A 20,274-nucleotide genomic window follows, 5' to 3' on the forward strand; every position below is an offset into this window, starting at 1 on the left:
CCTCTTGATTTCCTGTTCGAAACACAGCTTGGGCAGTGGCGACAGCTTTGGCTTGTCTGCTTGACCCCCCGGCCCACCCTCCCAGCTGGTCAGTGCTCTGGAGAACCGCTGTCCATGCAGACCAGGGCAGCAGCTCCCCTGCAGACAGCTTATCTCTGTATCTGAGGCTGCTACCGGGACACCTGTGTCCCTGGGAGTCCTTGCTTAATGGCAGGGCAGACAAGCATTGTGGCTTGACAGGCTGGTGTATGCTGGCTGCTGGCCTTGTCTCATGTGGAGCTTGTGGCTGACCACAGCTAGACCCTCCCCAGATTTTTGAAGATCCCTCCTGTCTTGATATGTGTTGTTTTGGGTGTTGCTTGTGACCTGAGAAATTGAGATGTCCTTTAAGTTACACAGTCCTTGTCCTGGCCTAGGCATGTGGACTATTTCAGCCTAGCTAACGATCTAGGATTGCAGTTTAGCAGTTTTCAATAACAGAGCAAGTTGCTTCTAGAATGAGACTCAAGGCCTATTATTTGCAAATTATGTTCATTTAGCTTAGGGTAGCCTTGAACTTTTGATCCTCCTGCCTCAGCCTAAACTGCTAGGGTTATGGGCATGCAACATTACACCCAGATCCCAGAACACTTCTCTTGGACTTCAGAATTCATTTAGTAGTTTGAGTGCTGACTCTGTGCTGAGTCCTCTGAGCATAGCAGGGTATGCAGTGGTCTTGGTACCAGACTTGATTCTGAAAGTGATTTTTAAGTACAAGTGATTGTTTAGACTTCTGAAAAAAGCCACAAAAGCTCTGAAAAACAACACACAGAGGATTGAAGATATGATTTGAGAGTAAAACATGAAACCAGATCTCTCTCCAAATGTGAAAGCATAAAGGAGTTTGCATTTCTTCCCAGACATGGGAAAGGCACATAAAGAGAAGTCTGTTCTCCACGTTCATCCACTTGGCTGCCAGATAGCCTGATCTACTTTTGACTTTGTCTTAGGTTTTGTAATGTTTGGCTCACGATAAAGTGACTTTTTTTTCCAGCATTTGCTTAGACCACTGGGTTGTGGGGAATATCACTCACGCATTCCACATAATGGCTTTTCCGTCTTCTTCTTCTGTAACCTTCTTTTCTGGTGTGGCCTGGTGTGCTGGCCTGTGTCATGGCAGGCATGTACCTGGCAGAAGCTCCATGTGCTAGTGCATACATATGGCTGGCACAGACAAAACCAGGATGCACACAGACACAGAATGGGTGCTCTTTGTGAGCTGGGATGAGGCGATTTGCAGGGGCTGTGTGCTGAAATTGCTGTTGTTACTTGCAGCTCTGATCAGAGGCCTGTCGTCGCCTCATCGCGGTCTCGGCTGGCCTTCTCTGTGTCTGTGCTGGACCTCGACCTCAAGCCCTATGAGAGCATTCCTCACCAGTATAAACTGGACAGCAAGATTGTCAGCTATTACACAAAGACTGTGCATGCCAAAGACGACGCCATGGTGTCAACCAGGTTCAAGGAAAGTGAAGACTGCACATTAGTTTTACATAAGGTCTAACTTTTTTCCTGCAGTGTCTCTGGAACTGGAATGTGAAGGTTGAAAGATAAGAGCTATTTTCTATTGTGGTGGGTGACTTTTGGCTGTGAATACTTTTGTTTTTAACTCTTGTTGAGGTGAGATTGCCTCTTGGAGACACAGAATTGAAGAGCACTAGAAACATCTTCCAGGACAAGGAATGTAGGACACGATGCTGTCCCAGGAAGTCTGCATTCAGAAGATGGAAGTGTCCGCTAAGCCCTGGGAAGACATCGTAGGTAGTTGTTCTTCCTTCCAGCCAGGGCTCAGGTGGAATTCTCTCATGCGAAAAGCCTTATTGTAAGCCCCAAGGTTTGGATCTCCTACCACCAGACTCCTGATGTAGAAAACTTGAATTGTCACAAATATCTGACAGTTTGGACATTTGAGAAAACATGGAAACTACTAGAACTTGCCAGGCTGTTACTGGTCACTTTCAATGTAAACCACATATCAACACAGGCTTTAGGTGATTGCCTACTGTCAGAGTGATCAGGGATTAGTGAGGACATCAGTTCTGAGTGGTCTAGACTCAGGGTCCCTGTGGCGGTGGGTGCCGAAGCTCTCGGCTCTGAGAAGGGTCAGCAGGGAGTCTTGGGTGAGCATTGCTTTTGTTTTTGGCTTCAGGATTTTATCTTTCACTGTAGGGGAGATAAGGCATCTTCCCTGCCTGAAATTGCTGCTGTGGAAGCTGGAAGCATAGCTGTAACTTGCTGCTGTGGCTCTGGGGTGGGTGTGGTGGGCCTGCCTAACAGCCCAGAGTTTTCCTGGCACTCTGGGGTCTGGGGTGGTTGAGGAAGAGGTTTCTTTTCCTTCCAGGCCACATTGTTCTTTCAGTTTGCCTTGAGGGTGGGTGGCCCAGGGTCTCCCTGTTCCAGCAGGCTGCTGACGGCTCCTAGTTGGCGCCACTGGGGGTCACTGAAAGTGTGTGCCTGGCTGCTATGAAATCATTGGGAATCTTGGCTTCTTTTTTTATTCTATGGTAGCTTGTACAGACTGATTATTTATATCATTGTTTTGAGGGACTAATGAAGGCTTACTTATTGTAACATATACGTGAAACCATGAAATTGTATGAAAATGCTACATGAAAAATGAAAATATTTTGCTGATTAATTTTTTTGTGGGAAATTTTGTGATAACTTGAGAATTACATTTGTTTGAATCAAGCCAATTGTTGTAGAATTTCTTGAGAATGCTGTGCTAATATTTTCTGTCCCATACTCAGGTACACAAAAGAATTCTTATTCATTTAGACACTTACCACTTTCCTTGGGTTTTTCTGTGTATGCTGGATGGTTAGGGTTTAGGGTTAGGTAGGGTTAGGGTAGGGTTAGGGTTACCACTTCTGGCTTCTGAGTGGGTCAGTTCATTCTTTCGGCATTGTTCTAAAGCTAACAGTCCTACTTGCTTTTGTGGATGACAGAGAACATTAGGACTGGTAAGACATACTGTTTTACAGACTAGAGGCTGAAAGTGTGGGACCTCTGGGTTTGGAGGAATGCTTAGGAAATGAAATCTCATTGTCAGTTACCTCCCAGAAGCCTGGTGGCAGGAGCTGGGGGAGGTCAGGGCACAGCTCCTCCATAGCCAGCCACCCACCCACCCTTGGTTTAAAAAAAAAACAACAGTAAACATGTCACTTGTATTTGACATTTTGTATTTAAATTGTTGTATTTCTCATGACATGAGAGTTCCTATCTAATATAGCTTGGCTTGTATCATGCAGTACATCTTAAGAGGTGTGGATTCTGAGTTTTTATATTCAACATAAGTTGCTTGCACTTCAGTTAGCACAGCATCTTAGCCCTTTGGGAACGAGCCATTTCTCACACAAAGCAATTTATCAGGCTGTCTATAGCAGCTTCAATTCCCAGCACTCCTAGCAGGGTTCGGAAGTTCAGTGGAGCAGTTTCTATGACTTTCTTCTTATCCAGTTGCAGGGCTGTGGAGAAAACACAAATGGTAAGAAACCAAAGTCTTGGTGTCACCAATATCTTTCCTCCTCCTGGCAGAAAATGGAAGCCTGGAACAGGATTGAGATGAGAAACTTTACCTATACCTCCAGGCTAGAATTTTCCTTCTTCCTTCAGCCTGGGAGAGCAGAGGAGATAAACCCTCTCATGCTCTTTGGGCTGTTATTATCTATCTATCTATCTATCTATCTATCTATCTATCTATCTATCTATCTATCTATCTATCTATCTATTATATCTATCTATCTATCTGGCTATCTCTCTGTCATTGATTATCCATCCATCTATCCACCCCCGCCCCCTTTAGCAAGGTAGAATTTATTAGGTGCAGAAGGGTAAGTCATTGGCAAGCAAGCACCTAAAAATTATTTTAAAACCTTGTAGTCAAAGTACACTAATGAAATTCTTTATTCTTGCCATGTAAAACCAGATGAAACACACAGTGGCTTTGCGCACAAGGCCTACCTCGGTGTGGGGCTTTGGTGAGGAGATCCAGCTTTGGCAAAACCTTTCCTTCTTCATCTATTTGTATCCTCCAAACCACCATCAATTCAAACCTGAGAGAAAGCATTCAGTGCTTTTAAAGTGTAATTAAAAGATGCAACCTGGTTTCCATTTGTCTTTGCTGGGCTTGTCTGCTTTTAAAGATGCTTGTCTATAGAGGAAGACCAAGTGTGCTAAGTCTACAGGATTGTGGAAACCAGAACTACAGCGTTGTACTCACTACAAGAGGATGTACAGCAACAGGAACTTTCAAGACACTGCTGGTGGGGGTGGCAATGGCTCAACCATCTACTTTGAGAATAATCTGGCATTGACAGAAGGCTGTGCATACACCACTCCATGATGCAGGAATTTCAGTATCTGCACCCAGGAGAGGCCTCTATGCCACATGACAGGAGAAATAAACTGGAACAAAGACCCTAGACCCTCCAGGCCTGAAGAATGCAACAGACATTTTGGTCTATTCACTTAGTGTAGAATGAGCAGTAAAAATGAACTGCAGCCACATAAGTAAAGGCAAAAACCTTAGAAGGCTTGAGAACAAAGCATGGCTAAGCATTCATACTCAGGACCTGCACAGAGATACACAGGTGCATGTGAAGAGGCAAGAGGATGGCAGACAGGGAGGGGATAATGGGCCTGAGGTTGATGAAGGGAAACAGCTGCAAAGGAGTTGGGTGCTTGCTTTTCCACCTCCTAGCTTCCGGGGGCTTTCACACTAGCTCCTGCCTCCCTACCTTCCATTTCTGTAGTAGCATGGATCCATACACAGATCTACCTTCCTTGGAGCCCTAAGGGCCCTGCAGTGCTCTTGCTTGCTGGCTTTCTACAGCCCCACTCCTCTTCCTCCTCCTCTTCCTAATGCCAATTCCTCTGCTAGGTAATTTCCTGGGTGAAGCACAGTTGGCCTGTTTCCAAAGTTGTTGGGTATCTGTCGTGACTGCTGCTTCTTCCCATGGATGGTGCTCAGTCTTCTTTCAGTGGGTTACCTTTAGCCTTTCTACAGCTCATCTTGGTTGCACAGGGGTGTGAGGCCATAGTGCTGTGTACTCACCCAGGCTGGCTGGCACTGTGGATTTCCATGCAGTGTGAGTTGGGCCCCTCTGAGAGGTGCACAGTGCCTGGGTACTTGTCCTGTGTGGGGAGAGAAATGGTTGTAGGCAGATCCATCTTGAGGGAGCACAGGACAGGGTAGGGCCACTGGCTGGCCAGTCAGGGACCCTTTGGGGGCTGAGATCAAAGCATTACACATACCCTGCCCTCACTGGCCACCACCCAGATGTCTTTTTCCTGCCATGTGGCTTCCAGGCTCCCTTTATTGTCACTTTTCTCAGCATTAATGCCTCAGGTGACCACTGCACAATTTCATTCTGACTTGCCACCTCCCACCTGGGGCAGCCTCTCATCTCCTGTCTCTGGGCCATTTGGAGAGTTTTGGCATCTGCCAAACTTTTTTTTTTTTTTTTTGGCCAGTCCTGGGCCTTGGACTCAGGGCCTGAGCACTGTCCCTGGCTTCTTCCCGCTCAAGGCTAGCACTCTGCCACTTGAGCCACAGCGCCACTTCTGGCCGTTTTCTGTATATGTGGTGCTGGGGAATTGAACCCAGGGCCTCATGCATATAAGGCAAGCACTCGTGCCACTAGGCCATATTCCCAGCCCCATCAAGGCCTTTTTAAATGGAACCTCTGAGGGCAGTGGTTGCCACTCTGCTACAGTGAATGCTCCCAACACACCTGAACCTGGCTTTCTTCTTGGCATAGACAGGACCCCACCTAGGCACCCCAACTGTGGTGGGAGCACATGCTTTGTCACTTCCTGGTTGCAGGTTTCTAAGTTGGCTACTCTAAGGTGGTTCTCTCACATGACGTGGTCACTCAGATATGTCTGTGTATCTGTTATCCTGGGAGCTTCTGACATACCAGAATGACATACTGTCACATTATGTCATTGAGACAGTGCTTGCTTTATAGGTGTCTAAACAAAAGCCCTATTCACTAGTGATGTGAGAAGCAGTGGCCCCCACTGCTTCAGGAAAGGTGTCCTTTCCTGAGGACAGACTGCAGGATGAGGGGGTCTTACGGCAGACTCAACCTTGCAAGGTCCTAAGGACAACCTTGGAAAGACCTTTCTTCATGTGACTCCATGCTTGGTTGAGAGACAGTAGCCTAAGTTGACGCCTCAAAGGGCAGTGATTGGGAAAGGCCCGTGGAGCCAGGGCTGGGATGTGGGGCTAGAGCTTGCTGGGTTGAAACTGCTCATCAAATGAGGTTGTGTGAGGATAGAGATGTATGTGTTAGATGTTTAAAAGAACCAGTTCCCTCATGGTGAGCAGCTGCCAGTGCCTCCAAGGAGCCACCAACAGAGCACATCCAGACACCAAAACTGGAGTGGGTCTGATGTACGCTTACGGATAATTACTAATGTCACAAAAACAAGTTTTTAGGAGAAAATGTATACCTCAATGATTTAAATGGAAAGTGCTGGCTAGCTTTTAGACATCAGGCTTTTCCTAATTAATAACAACTGTTTGAGGAATGTAAAGGAGAGTGTGTGAACGTGGCAGTTTAGCTTCCAAGTCGCACTTGGCGGCAGCTTATGGGACTCCAGGGAGGACTGGGGGCCTGGGCTGCCTCCAGCGCAGGGCTGCGCTGAGCCTCCAAGTGGAAGGGAACAGAGCTCTGCTACCCAAACAAAGGAGAACTCGGATGAGAAGGCTCACTAAACAAGCATATTCCTTTTTCTCCCCCCGCCCCCCAAGACCAAAGTAGAAATACTGATATTGGGAAGAGGCTAGACACTCAGCATATGCTTCTGAAGAACTGGGATTGTGTGAAAAGCCTCATCTGTGTAAGTCACTCCACCTGTCCTGCTTCATTCACTTGAGTGGTCACCCTGCCCCAGAGCACAGCTGGGAATAGAAGGAAGCAACTAAGAGCTGAGAGAATAGCCCTGTGGACACCAGGCGTGGAAGCCTTGTTACAGTCACAGGTAATCAGAAGTATTATAAAGGCCAGGTCTTGGTAGATGTGCCCAGGTAGCTTAGCACAGGAGTTGTGATTATCACTGTATTTGACATTGATAAAAGAACCAAATTGACAAAGGGTTAAGACATGATAAGGCAGCAATACACACAGTATATCTTCGAATACCTTCTGGGAAAAATACTTGCACACCAAAAGGCTATTCAGAAAACTATAAGAGCATCAGTTGCTCACACCTGTAATCCTAGTTACTCGGGCAGCTGAGAATCAAGGTTTGAAGCCAGCCTGGCACACAACTCTGACAGACTCGTATCTCCAATTGAAAAAAGCCAGAAGTGGAGGTGTGAAAAAGCCAAAGGAGTGAGAGGTCCAGAATTCAAGCCCTAGTACCAACAACAAAATTATAAACCTGACCTTCTGATGGCCTGGCTCTCAAAGGTCAGTCTCGGACTTGGGGCTGTTCTGGGTGCAGTGTGAAGGTTGTGGTGTGGAGGAAAAGTACTGGAAGGCTGTGCTAAGGAGGGGTCTTGTCCCAGGCTGTGCATTCTAACCCGCAGGCAGACACTAGCCTATCTGCATTGGGGCCCCAAGGAAGGTCCGGAGCTCCATGGAGGAATGCCAAGGCTGTGATTCCGAGGATGTTTATTCAGGTGCTGGCCATCTGTGAGAGTTTGCATTCATGGTGCTTATGACAGGAAAATGGCCGCTGTGGGATTGCTGGCAATTTGATCCAGTCTATCTCACCTGAGCCCCCATGCTGGCGCAGTGGCTGCTGGGTTCTTTACAGAAAGCCTCTGCTGGATTTCAGTCACAGCATGGCAATGGCAGGGGCTAATGAACCCTTGAATCCTGTGGACATTATGGATGTCCATAGACTGTTGATTTATTGTGAATGTTTTCCCACAGGTTATTCTCTCACTGACTCGATTTAAGAAATATTTATATAACAAATTCATTCCTTTGAAAGACATAGTTGAATGGATTTTGGGTATATTTACAAGGTAATAAGCACAGCCTCATCACTTTCTAATTCCAGAAGGGTTATATTAACCCATAAAGAAACTCTTGCCCCCAGCCAAGTCACTAACATACTTTCTAACTAGAGATAGATTTCCCTATTCTGGGAATTTTGTATAAGAGGAATCACACACACGTGCTTTGCTTTTTGGCCAGGCCTCCAGGCATTTTTGCTTTAGTTATTTCTCAGATAGGGCCTTGAATTCTTGCTCCTGTCTTGTGCCTCCCTTGTCCTCAGAGGTTGTTCCATGTTAGTTCAGCCAGTTCACAAGCATCCCATGATGCCTGCTGAACCTCACCACCAGCTCCTCTGTAGCAGGAAGGGAGGCACTAACTTGAAAACCTCTAAGCAAGGAGAACATAGACACCATCCATTGGACACTGGCACCCTAATGCACATGGGTCCTCTGGACCTTTTGGTCAGAATATGACGTAAATCAGGCTACAGTCCCTCGGGGAGATGGGGACAGGGTTTTCAGACTGTCAAGCTAGAGGAGGGTTGGCTATTTTAGAGCAATTTAAAGATCAGCACAACCCCCAGAAGGGAAAAATGCAACTTGTCCACACACCAGCTGAAATGTTAGCAAGGCCCCAGACCATCCGGCTGGATGAACAGTGCCAACCTTTAAATCTTTTGATTACACAGAGGATGGAAAGACTGATTTCCAAGTCGAACAGTGTGGACTTCTATTCTCTCTAGAACTATATTTTTCAAGTAAACATTCCATGAAGTAACATAAACAGAGGAATGAAGGAGTTCTGCTGCCAAATTACATCCTCTAACCCAAATTATCCAAACTTTCCTGGACATACTCCTGAGTATTTGAGGCACACATAAAAAACAGCCTAGCTACACGTCGGCAGCCTGAAGTCATCTGCTTGTGAAGAACAGTGGGGGCAGTGCTCGCAGCTCAGGAAGTGTTCACATCTCCCTGTAGGACTGGGGTTGGAGCTTAGACACCATCAGCAGTGAACTCACCATCCATGACAAGCTCCTCTGGGACTAGCACCACCAGAAGCATACATGAAAATAAATGGGAACAGCTGAGGACTTCGTGGCACGTACTGCTGTTCCAGAGGGAGTCTAAAAATGTGCGCTAAATGTTGCTTAGAAAAACAAACAAGCTCTTGACAGTGGCTGATGAACCTGGGAAAGTGAACACAAAGCTCCCGGGACCGGAAGGCCCGGCCTGGGCGTGCCCATATTGTACTGCTGTCTCAGAACCTGTTGAGGCTTGTGCCAGACATTCTCCATGCGTGAGCCCTACCCCACCCTCAGTGCCTCAACTCCCAAGGAGGGGCCTTTCTTCCCATTACCCCTTAGCAGTCTTGGAATGAACTAAGGGAACCTCTAGGTTGGAAGAGACCCAATTCATTAGAAATATAGTCCAATGGTGTTTATGAAGCAAAGACTTTGGAAATTTTAATAATAGCCAGGTCAGGTCAGCCTGAGGGATCAGCTTATGTTAACACTGGGGAGACCAGAATGGGGACAACACAGGTTCCATGCCCCTTGCTGCTGTATGGCTCAGAAGCTAAAAATGGTTGGGAAAAAGACTTTTGTGACCTATGAAAACTAGAGGTCAAATGTCAGTGTTTATGATACTTGACTGGCATAGCCAGGCTCATGCCGTGGCTGCTTTTGTGTGGCAGCGGTAGAGCTCAGTGGGGTGCAGAAACCCCGTGGCCACAAAGCCTTCTCAGGCCAGTCACTGGCCCTCTGCAGAAGTGCACATTATGGGGGTGAGGTGATCGTTAGAGAGTTTGTGGCACTGTGTAGGATGTTTCTGAAACAAAACAAGTGACCCAGAAAAGCCAGCTGGGAAGCCAGAGGGGCCATGGGGCAGAGGGGAATCAGGCCACGTCCTGTGCACAGAGCAGAGGAACCACATGCAAATTGGCTTTTGGGAAGTGACCCTAGGAAATAGAGCAGATTAAAAAAACAATGTTCACTTCCCAGTCATTCTAGAGGACACAGAGATAATTGAGCAGGGCTCTCTTGGGAGAGGGAGGCTTGGGTGTCCTGTTGACCTCAGTCCCCAAGCCCAAGATGAGCTTTCTGCTCTGTCACTTCCTTGTCTTTGGGATTCACATAAGGGTCCAGTTAAGACACAATTTCTGTGCTTTCTAATGGCAACAAAATAGTTCTCAAACCTCAAGGGGGTGAAATTCCTGTGATAATTCCTTTAGTCTTCTAACCATTTCTTCTAATTTCCTTATAGTTTTCAAGTATTTTATTTTAATTCAAAGCTACAACTCTTTAAAAAGCCTTTATAACTGCAGATTTAAACTTCATTTATGTTTTGCTTGTAATCTTTGGTATTCATAAATGACTTACATCTTGGGAGACAGGACAGTCTGTGGACAATCAAGTAGTGCCCCAACCTCTTAACCCCCCCTCCATCTTTTCCCCATTCATCATTCCCCTAAAGAAAACAAAACAGGTTATTCCCCTGTTTAACCTCTCCTTTCTGGAACTGCACCTTGCATCCCTAACTCCTAGACTATTCAAGAGGATCTGCTCACTAGGAAATGCTTTTCTTTATTTTTTGCTTATACTGGGGCTTAAACTTAGGGTCTGGGCACTGTCCCATAGCTTTTTTTTGTTCAAGGATAATTCTCTACTACTTTAGCCACAACCCTACTTCTGGCATTTGCCAGAATTGGAGATCGGTGTCATGGACTTCTCTGTCCAGGCTAGCTTCTAATAATGATTCTCAGATCTCAGCCTCCTGAGTAGCTAAGATTACAGGTGGGAACTGTAAGGTCCACCCCCAGGAGGGCTCCATGCAGACCCCCCTCCACCTGTTTAAGTATGCACCCAGTACCTGAGTTACCTAGGTAACTGGCATACCTGGAGGCAGTTACCTCCTTCTCTGAGGTCATATCCAATCCACCTGGCTGTGTCTCCCATCTTTTCCTATATAATCCAGCTCAACACAGTCCCCGCTCTTTCCTTTTCTCTTTTTCCCTTCCCCTCTGCCTCCCCATGCCTCCATCTTGTGTGGGCTGGCAGTTTGCTCTCCCCTCAATAAGCTCTTCTCTGCCTGAACCCTGTGGTGAGTTTCCTTTCTGGATAACCTTACAGGAACCACTGGCATATGGCTGGACACTACTTTTGCTGAAGCCTGGGTACACTGCCAACCTGGCCTTGTGCGCCTTTCTCCTCCTGGACTGAGGAGATCTGCCACAGTTTGAGAGCAGGTCCTGTCCTTTGCCAACACAGGAAAACAGGAGCCTTGTTACCTTCCAAGCCCATTCATGCAAAAAGCTGCCTCTCAAAACAGCTGGAAAACAACCTCTAGCACTTTCCTAGGAAAACCACGAGTTACTGACAAGAGTGGTAGCAAGTAGAACTAAAAGTAACAAAGGAGTGTGGGGATCCAGATAATTTTTCTACACCTTCCTATGTTAGGATGAAAAGGGAAGACATGCAGGCAAAAACTTATGCAGCCAAGAAACACCCCCTTGCCATCAGTCTAGGGCAATTCACTTAAAACTCCTGGCCTTCCATGAGGATTTACTAGAGACAACAATCACACTGTGGTCCCCAGTAGTTTTCCAAGACTGTCATTCTAAGCTAATCATGTAGCAATTGTCTGCTTTGAGGAGTAATTCTCTCCCTCCTATACCACCAATGTCAACTTCATGAAGTCAGAAATGCTGGATATACATATGTGTATAAAAAATTTCACATTTTCTCTTTACATAATTATTAATAAGTATAATAGATAACAAGAATAGTATGTTACAGATATTTACTGGAAAATTTGATCACTGCTAAGGTTTAAATTCAAACTCTAACTTTCATCAATTTCAAAGTCTGAAATTAGTTGTATTTTAAATTAAGCATGGTCTCATTTCAGTGGAATCACAGACTTTTGGGTCAGGAGAAATGTAAGGTTCTCAGGTTCTTTTTCAAAAGACAGGTCACTCCAGCCCTTTGGTTCACCGAGCCTCAGCTTTCAGAGCACCTTTACATGTGACAAAGAGGAGCTCTCAATTCTTAGCAGCCCCAAATATCTTTGGTATAATGCCCATTTTCAGGAAACTAAGCTAACGTTAAGGATTACAGACTAGTAAACTGACTCAAACCTAAAGCACTCAGATTTTAAAACCTGAGTTAAAAAACATTTGACACTATCTAACACTTATAAATTTAAGTGTAGTTATAATCTAATTGTTTTGTTGTTGTTTGCAATCATCTCTGTGGTCCTGGTGACTGACTTTAATGTCAAGTAGCAACAAAACCAGTGCCAGCCATGAGTAAGAATCATGAATTAGCCTCAAAGATCTAATAAAAGACACTCCTGTATATTATTACTTTTCATTTAAAAATCCTTAGCTATTGCTGTAGGGAAAGTTATATGTGACTGTAGGAGCAGGGCATCAGTGGCTTACACCTCCAATCCTAGCAACTCAGGTGGCTGAAATCTGAAAATTGTGATTCGAAGCCAGCCTGGGCAGGAATCTCCAACAAACTACCAAAAAACTGGAAGTGGTGCTGTTGTTCAGGTGGTAGAGTGCTAGCCTTAAGCAAAAAACTTCAGGGACAGTGCCCAGGCCCTGAGTTCAAGCCCCAGGACTAGCACATACACAAAAAAGTGATTGTGGGTCCCACGCCTAGAACTCCTTGGTCTCTCTGGACTGCCACCATGGTGGGGCCAGACATGAGATGAGCGAGTCCCTTCTACTTTGAACCAGTCCCTGTACTACCCTGTTCTTCTATTAAAGGCACCTACTGCCTCTCATTTCCTGGCTACTGGGATTTTACAGAGCAAACCAGGCTTCTCTAAGTCTTTCTGTGTTCTTAATCAAATACTACTTTCATCTGATTCCTAGCTTCCAACATTTAATTGCTTCTCTTTATCTTTGCACTCTTGCTTTTACTGCCACTTTAGAAGGGTTAAACTGAGGGCATGGCTCAAGTAGTAGAGCACCAGCCTAGCAAGCATAAGACTTTGAGTTCAAACCCCAGTAACATAAAAAATCAAATCAAGCTAGGTGCCAGTGGCTTATGTCTGTAACCCTAGCTACTCAGGAGGCTGAGATGTGAGGATTTCAGTTTGAAGCTAGCACAGATAGGAAAGTCCAAGAGACTCTTATCTTCTATTAACCACCAAAGAGCCGGAAGTAGGGCTATGGCTCAAGGACAGTGACTAGGCTGTGAGTTCAAGTCCCAAGATTGGTACACAGAGAAAAAAGAATTTTAAGAACAAATGCATAGTTTTTATTTGGGTCCTAGAATAACCCCCGCCTCATTGTCTGGCCACAGACCGCAGGAGCAGCTCCAAAAGCACTAATCATTGTTCCCCTTCACTGTTGGCCCAGGCAGGGGAAAGGAACCAGCTTATTATGGGCTTGCCTTAAAACTCAAAGGAGATAATAGAAGAGTAGCAACTACTGTATTTTCACTTATCTACTCTGCAGATCATCCATGAACAGGAAAATATTTTTTAACCATTCGTATTTCAATGTGGATATCTCTCAGATTAGGGGAAATAGGGCAGAAGGGAGTCCTATGCTGTCCTAAATGGGCTTTGTGCAGCCCTTATTAAAAATACTTCAGATTACCCCACCCCTGGGCTGCACAATATGCTTAAGCTGACTTACTCATTTCAGAATGAGTTGACAGAGCATGAATGGCCCTGTGTGACACTATGGTGGATGGCCCCAGTCCTGTTTGACTTGCCCTAGAAGGCTTTATCTTTTCTCCAGTCCTGGTGACAAATTCTTTTTTTTTTTTTTTTTTGCCAGTCCTGGGCCTTGAACTCAAGGCCTGAACACTGTCCCTGGCTTCTTTTTGCTCAAGGCTAGCACTCTACCACTTGAGCCACAGCGCCATTTCTGGCATTTTCTATATATGTGGTGCTAGGGAATCGAACCTAGGGCTTCATATATATGAGGCAAGCACTCTTGCCACTAGGCCATATTCCCAGCACACCCCCACTCCCGCCCCCCAGTGACAAATTTTGATACTCTGTCCTCAGGCCCCAATCCAGTACTTCACCTACAGCAGATGGCTTCCTGAAATTGAGAGATGGGTGCAGGGAGCAGTACCACAGGGGCTGCTGGAAGGCTGGAGGTGGCCCTCTCCAAGGGCCAGCCATTCTGAAGATCAGAACTACTCCATCCCTTGTAGAGCTACAGAAGCAGCTCCTTTCTGTTTTGCTTAGGCCAATATGAACTAGGTTTAGGTCCCATTCCCTGTATGGGCCCTATAAAAAAAACATAGGTCTTGGGTTAAATGCTGGGTATTGACAGGTATACAAAATAAACACTGCACAATAAAACTAAAGGGTTACCTCTACATGCACATATACATGGCTAAGAATAGCTTTTAAGAAAACTGGTGTTGAAACAGGTGTGAACAGCTGGAACCCTCCTCTGTGCCGCTGAGGGGTATACTGGCACAGCTATTTTGGAAAACTACCTGGCAACATGGACCAAGGCCAGGACATATGTTTGCTATGACTCATCAGGTCCAGTAAACATACATCTGCCCATGTGCTCACCCACTCCCAGAAGCCCAGCTCATAATGATCAGAACAGGGACTGCTCGGCAACAGTGTAACTGGATAAACGCTTTGTGGCCACGTTCACACAATAGAGCACGTATGGCAACCAGAAGAATGGTCTGGAGTCACTCACTAAGCTGTGCCTCCTAGCTATACTGCCTAAAGCTGGCTTCCCCATGTAAGCTCTACTGCAAGCAGATGGGGTCCTTCCATAGAAATCCCAAGAGTGCTCACCTGAGAGAAGGAATGAAGAGGCTTCTGCAAACTGCTCATATTCTGTTTCCTGCTCTGTAGCTCTGATGGCTGTATTAATTTATGATGTACATCCTTTTCTATATGCCTATATGATGATAAGTGGTTTTTTTTTAAGGCTGCATCCTTTACCTCATGACATGTACAACTTGGTGAAAAGACAGATGAAGTGTATCAACGAAGTAAACTGAACTTATCATTTAAAATTGTGATTCATGCTGCCCCTGTCTTTGCTGTACCTTTCTTAGTCTTCATGTGCTTTTCCCCTCGAGTGACTTTATCTTCCGTTTGTGGCTCTTTTCTAGCTCTGCTAGTATCTGCCCTAAACAGCAGTGACCACAAATGCACCATATGCTGTGCACAGATTCTTGGGGCTTAGAACAAGGAAGTCTTGTTTCCCATACTTTACTGGACTAAGACTAGCAATCTATATAGCCATCCCCTGTGCTTCGGTGGCTGGGACTCTGTTCTAGGTAGCAGTTGCTTTGTCTTTTCTTGGGTCAGGACTGACAAACAGGGCAGTCTTTAGATTTGGATTTCACGTCCTGAATGTTTTTGTTTTTGTTTTTGCCAGTCTTGGGCCTTGGACTCAGGGCTTGAGCACTGTCCCTGGCTTCTTTTTGCTCAAGGCTAGCACTCTACCACTTGAGCCACAGCGCTACTTCCAGCTTTTTCTATATATGTGGTGCTGAGGAATCGAACCTAGGGCTTCATGTATATGAGGTGAGCACTCTACCACTAGGCCATATTCCCAGCCCCTGAATGTTTTCTTATCCATAATGAATTTTGATTATTTTTTGTGTGCTCTAAATAATGTTTTCAGCGTTTCCCATTCTCTTATATTTCAATGTATAAGCAGATATCTGAACACGTGCAGATTTTAATGTTGACTCCCTCTTGGCTCATAAACATAGAACTTTATATTTCTTCATCGTGAAACTATGGCTTGCATGATTAGGCTCAACTAGAAGTAACTACTGTAAAGTAAATGTGTCAAGAGCTGCAACTTAGACATCTTCATTATATGAAGACTCAGTTGTAGACCTGTGCTTTAATGTTCGTGAACTACCTTTTTTCTTTGTGTTGTGTGTATGTTGGCACTAGGGCTTAAACTCAGGGCTTAGGTGCTGTCCCTTTTTTTTTTTTTTTGTTCAGGGCAAGCACTCTATCACTGGAGCCACAGCTTAACTGCCAGCTTTTTGGTGGACTTTCTTGCCCAGGCTGGCTTTGAACTAGGATACTCAGATATCAGCCTCTTGAGTAGTTAGGATTACACATGTGAGCCACCAGCATGGTGGTTCTAATTATCTTTTGAAATCTTCCTCTACTAATAATTAAGCTTGTGACAAAAATAACAAACATTTAAAAAAGTTATTCAGTTAGCTTATAGGGTTAAATAAACTTGAAGAAACACTAACTTCCAGAAGCCAAGGCTAACAAAAAAAAAAAAAAAAAGAGGAAAAGGACTGCACAGTTCTTAGCTTTATTTGAAAACACACAGATGCTGTGTTTAAGGCTGAGCAGGACAAGGGCCCCTGAGGCCTACAGGCTTGCATAACAGCTAACTATGGTTATGAAGTCCTGGGCCAAGAAGAGGAATGGAAACAGAGAGCCAGAGCCAAGACAGCCAAGCTGTCTGCTCTTTTCTTAAAGAGAGAACAACCAAAAGATTCCAACTTCTTAAAACACATGTTTTATCCGGAAACAAATAGGAATTCTATGACTTTTAAAAAATCAAGAATCTTTAAGCACAGCGCCTATTTACATATTTGTAACAGGAACAGGATTCGATGTGCAACTATGTAGACGTGTCACTCGCTCCTACAAAACAGGGCTGTGCACTGAGAAGAACCACTCAGAGACTGCTTAATAATCTGTTATGTACAACAGAATCAGAGGAAGAAGCCCAATGATTCTGCAGGTGTACTGTACCTCTAAAACCCCATCAGAGGACCATTCCCCTCCTGAAGTTGACTCTCAAGAGCACTTGCAGAGATCTTCAGGTCTTTTCTGTCCTGCACCCTTAGTCGGTGAATGAGATGATGTTCCAATAACATTCTCCTTAATGACCGGCTTATGCTAACACTTATGGACATGTGAAATCATTTATCTAACCGGGCACTGCTGGTTCACACCTGTAAACCTAGCTTCTCAGAAGGCTGAGATCTGAGAATCGCAGTTCACAGCCAACCCAGGCAGGAAAGTCAGTAAGACTCTTATCTCCAGTTAACCAGAAAAAGCAGGAAGTAGAGCCATGGATAATTGGTAGAGCACTAGTCCAGCACAAAAGCTCAAGGACAGCACCCAAGCTCAGGGTTCAAACCCAGGATCGATAAAAGATAAAAAACAAAAAATAACTTGATAGAAAAAAATTTTCAGGATGCTTGGTTCAGCTTTTCCTTAAATGCACAAAGAAGTATTTCACACAGAATAGCTATAGTCAAGACAGACAATAACAAATGTGGAGTGTGCAGAAAGTAGGGGAATCACACGTTGTTGGTACAGACACTCTATAAAACAATTTGGAAGTTCCCTGTTTAGATTTTTAAAAAAGATATTTTTCATAAATCCTGAACTAGTATGTGCATATGGCAGGCAGAATAAAAACTTTACATTTCTTAGGAATGCAGTCATTTCATATTCACTCCTCACGGGCTGCACATACACCTCTGGCAGGGGGAATCTTCTGGTATCCCTAACTTAGGGCAACCCTGGGACTTCTAGGGACGTGTGGTTGGAGAGACACACCTCCCCTCTGATAGTGTTACCCTCAAGATGACTTCATCCTTTTCTTAGAGAACCCTGTCATTTCCATCTTTCAGGACTGGGACAAACCACCGAGGGCTTGTCTGACAAGCTAACTTTTTTTCTCTCTGTAAAATACTTTTTCCTGACATCATGTTTGGGAGAAGAGTTATGGAAAGGGAGAGAGTCCATTAGGTACCTTTTAAAACCTACAACTGCTTTTAATTTTAACTTACATAAAACTAAACTTTTTTTTGATCAGTTGTGGGGCTTGAAAACTCTGGGCCTGGGCGTTGTCCCTGAGCTCTTCAGCTCAAGGCTAGCGCCCTACCACTTGGGCCACAGTGCCACTTCTGGTTTTCTGGTGGTTAACTGGAGATAAGAGTGTCACAGACTTTCCTGCCCAGGCTGGCTTTGAATTGAGATCCTTAGATCTCAGCCTCCTGAGTAGCTAGGATTACAGGCATGAGCCACAGGCGCAGGACTAAAATAAACATTTAAAGTGATCAATCTGGCAATACTTAGTACATTCTCAGTGTTTTAGTCACTACCTCCAAAACAAGTTCATTACTTCAAAATAAAAGCCACACTATTAACTAGTTAATCCCATTTCTCTTCCCCTCAGCCTCTGGTAACCAGTGTCTACTCACTTGATTAGCTTTTATGAATTTATCTATTCTAGATAGTTCATATAAATAGAACCACACAATATGTGATCTTTTGTGTCTGGCTTCTTTCACTGAGCTTAAGATTTTCAAGTCATTATACTTCACATTTTTATGCTATTATATATCTGGTAATTCCATTGTATTTGTATCCAATTATTTGGTTCCTTTTTATAATTCGTTTCATTATTAATGTCATTTTGTTCCTGTATTTTTTCCTTTAGTTCTTCATATATAGGTTTCTTTGAATTAAAAGTTCTTTTAGTCTTTGTCTAGTAAGTCCAATGCTTGGGCTTCCTCAAAGCTGATTTCTGTCAACTTTTCTTCTATGCCCTGCATGTTTGCTCTTGTTAAAAACTGGAGTTAAAACCTAAGAGTTTGCTGTTGATTGCTGAGGGCTGCAGTTTTCTGTTTGACAACCTTTGCTAATGATTTCTGCACAGATTGTTCCTGGTTGTATGTGGTCACTGAAATGTCTACTCCATTATATCACAGTCAGCCAGTGACCTCTCTGAGAGAGCTCTTAAATGCCTAGAGCCCACAGTGTGTGTGTGTGGTGGGGGAGGGTGTTCTAGGCCTTTGCTGCTTAGCTTTGAGGTGGGCACTCCTTCAGTGAGGCAGTCTGCCCACCATGCTGCCCTAACCTTCTCTCCTGCTGGTCCTGTCTGGGGTGCAGCCTTAGACCTCTTGCTGGTCTCAGGCTTGCACTTCCCTTTGTAAACGTGGAGGTCATCTCAAGCCCCCTTTCCCCCTAAGAAACTTGTCCTGAGCTTCCTTCCTAGGGATTTTGGACCTATCTGTTGCTTTCCCTGCCAGCCACAGCTTACTCTTCAGGCACAGATAGTACACCCTGTGTATAGATGCTGTACTTCTCAGAAAGGGACCAGGCCCTGTCCTGGTCCCTCTGGGAACTACCAGGACAAGTCAGAATATATAGTCACAGTATTTGAAGAGGGTTTGCATTTGTTTCCTGGCACTTGCAAGCTACATCAAGAAGATGGTCATGGCCACTACAGGGAAGAATAACAGAAGACAAGCAGCCAAGAGAATGAGGCCCTGCTGGAGTCTAGCTGCCCCACTTTCACCTGCTCCTCCAATCTCTACAGGCATTCACAGAATTCTGGTAATGTTTAGTCTTTCAAGTGTTGGCAGTTGGGGCTGGGAATATGGCCTAGTGGCAAGAGTGCTTGTCTGGTATACATGAGGCCCTGGGTTCGATTCCTCAGCACCACATATACAGAAAATGGCCAGAAGTGGCACTGTGGCTCAAGTGGCAGAGTGCTAGCCTTGAGCAAAAAAGAAGCCAGGGACAGTGCTCAGGCCCTGAGTTCACAGCCTAGGACTGGCCAAAAAACCAAAACAAAACAAATCAAGTGTTGGCAGTTTATGATGGTTTTGCTGGAGCCATTGATTCTGAGTGTCCTACTGCCATTTTCTGTGACATCACCATGACTTGTCAGTTCCTGCTCGTAAAAATCAAAACATGTCCATACAGAAATCAATGTTCACAGCAGCTGTATTCATTATGGAAAACTTCAGATAATCCAATTTCCTTCAGCTGGTGAATGGATATGCAAATGTGGCATGTCCATGCTTGAGCTCTACTGAACCACAGAAAGAGATAAACCAATGCTTGTGTCTGCTATAACATGACTGATTCCATACAGATAAAATGCTCTGTAAAGGCAAGCAATGGAGTCAGAAGGGAAATGAATGGTTTTTGTCTTTATTTACTAATTTACTATGCTTAGGACTTGATAAACTTTTCTAAACTGAATATTTTTAAAGCAATACTGGGGTTTGAACTCAGGATCTCACTTGTGCTGGTTATGTGCTCTACCACTTGAGTCCTGTGCAGTGTCTTTTTTGCTTATTTTTCAAATAAGGTCTCATGTTTATGTCTGGGCCTTCTTAGGCTTTAGTCCTTCTATTTATGCTTCCTGAATAGCTGGGATGACAGGCAGGCACATGGTAGTGTGTGATTCAGGTGAGATATGATACATTTTTTGCCTAAGCTGGTCTCAATTCTTTTTTTTTTTTTATTTTTTGGGCCAGTCC

General features: G+C 44.7%; 2 protein-coding genes across 2 annotated transcripts in view; one reads left to right on the forward strand and one right to left on the reverse strand.

Annotated features, from left to right (window-relative positions):
* The window catches only part of Ippk (inositol-pentakisphosphate 2-kinase), a 47,057-nt gene extending 44,271 nt beyond the window's left edge, over positions 1–2,786 (forward strand). Inside the window, exon 13 of the mRNA XM_048344115.1 lies at positions 1,315–2,786. Coding sequence (XP_048200072.1) covers positions 1,315–1,540 — 226 coding nt within the window. The 3' untranslated portion in view covers positions 1,541–2,786. The remainder of the gene's footprint in view (positions 1–1,314) is intronic.
* A 415-nt stretch (positions 2,787–3,201) lies between these two features.
* Positions 3,202–20,274, reverse strand: part of LOC125350356 (centromere protein P) — a 196,499-nt gene continuing 179,426 nt past the window's right edge. The window contains exons 6-8 of the mRNA XM_048344913.1: positions 5,093–5,172; positions 4,000–4,091; positions 3,202–3,503 (exon numbers count right to left, since the gene is read on the reverse strand). Coding sequence (XP_048200870.1) covers positions 3,388–3,503; positions 4,000–4,091; positions 5,093–5,172 — 288 coding nt within the window. The 3' untranslated portion in view covers positions 3,202–3,387. The remainder of the gene's footprint in view (positions 3,504–3,999; positions 4,092–5,092; positions 5,173–20,274) is intronic.

This window comes from Perognathus longimembris, chromosome 1 (genome assembly GCF_023159225.1).
Source record: "Perognathus longimembris pacificus isolate PPM17 chromosome 1, ASM2315922v1, whole genome shotgun sequence".
In the NCBI taxonomy this organism is placed as follows: domain Eukaryota; kingdom Metazoa; phylum Chordata; class Mammalia; order Rodentia; family Heteromyidae; genus Perognathus; species Perognathus longimembris.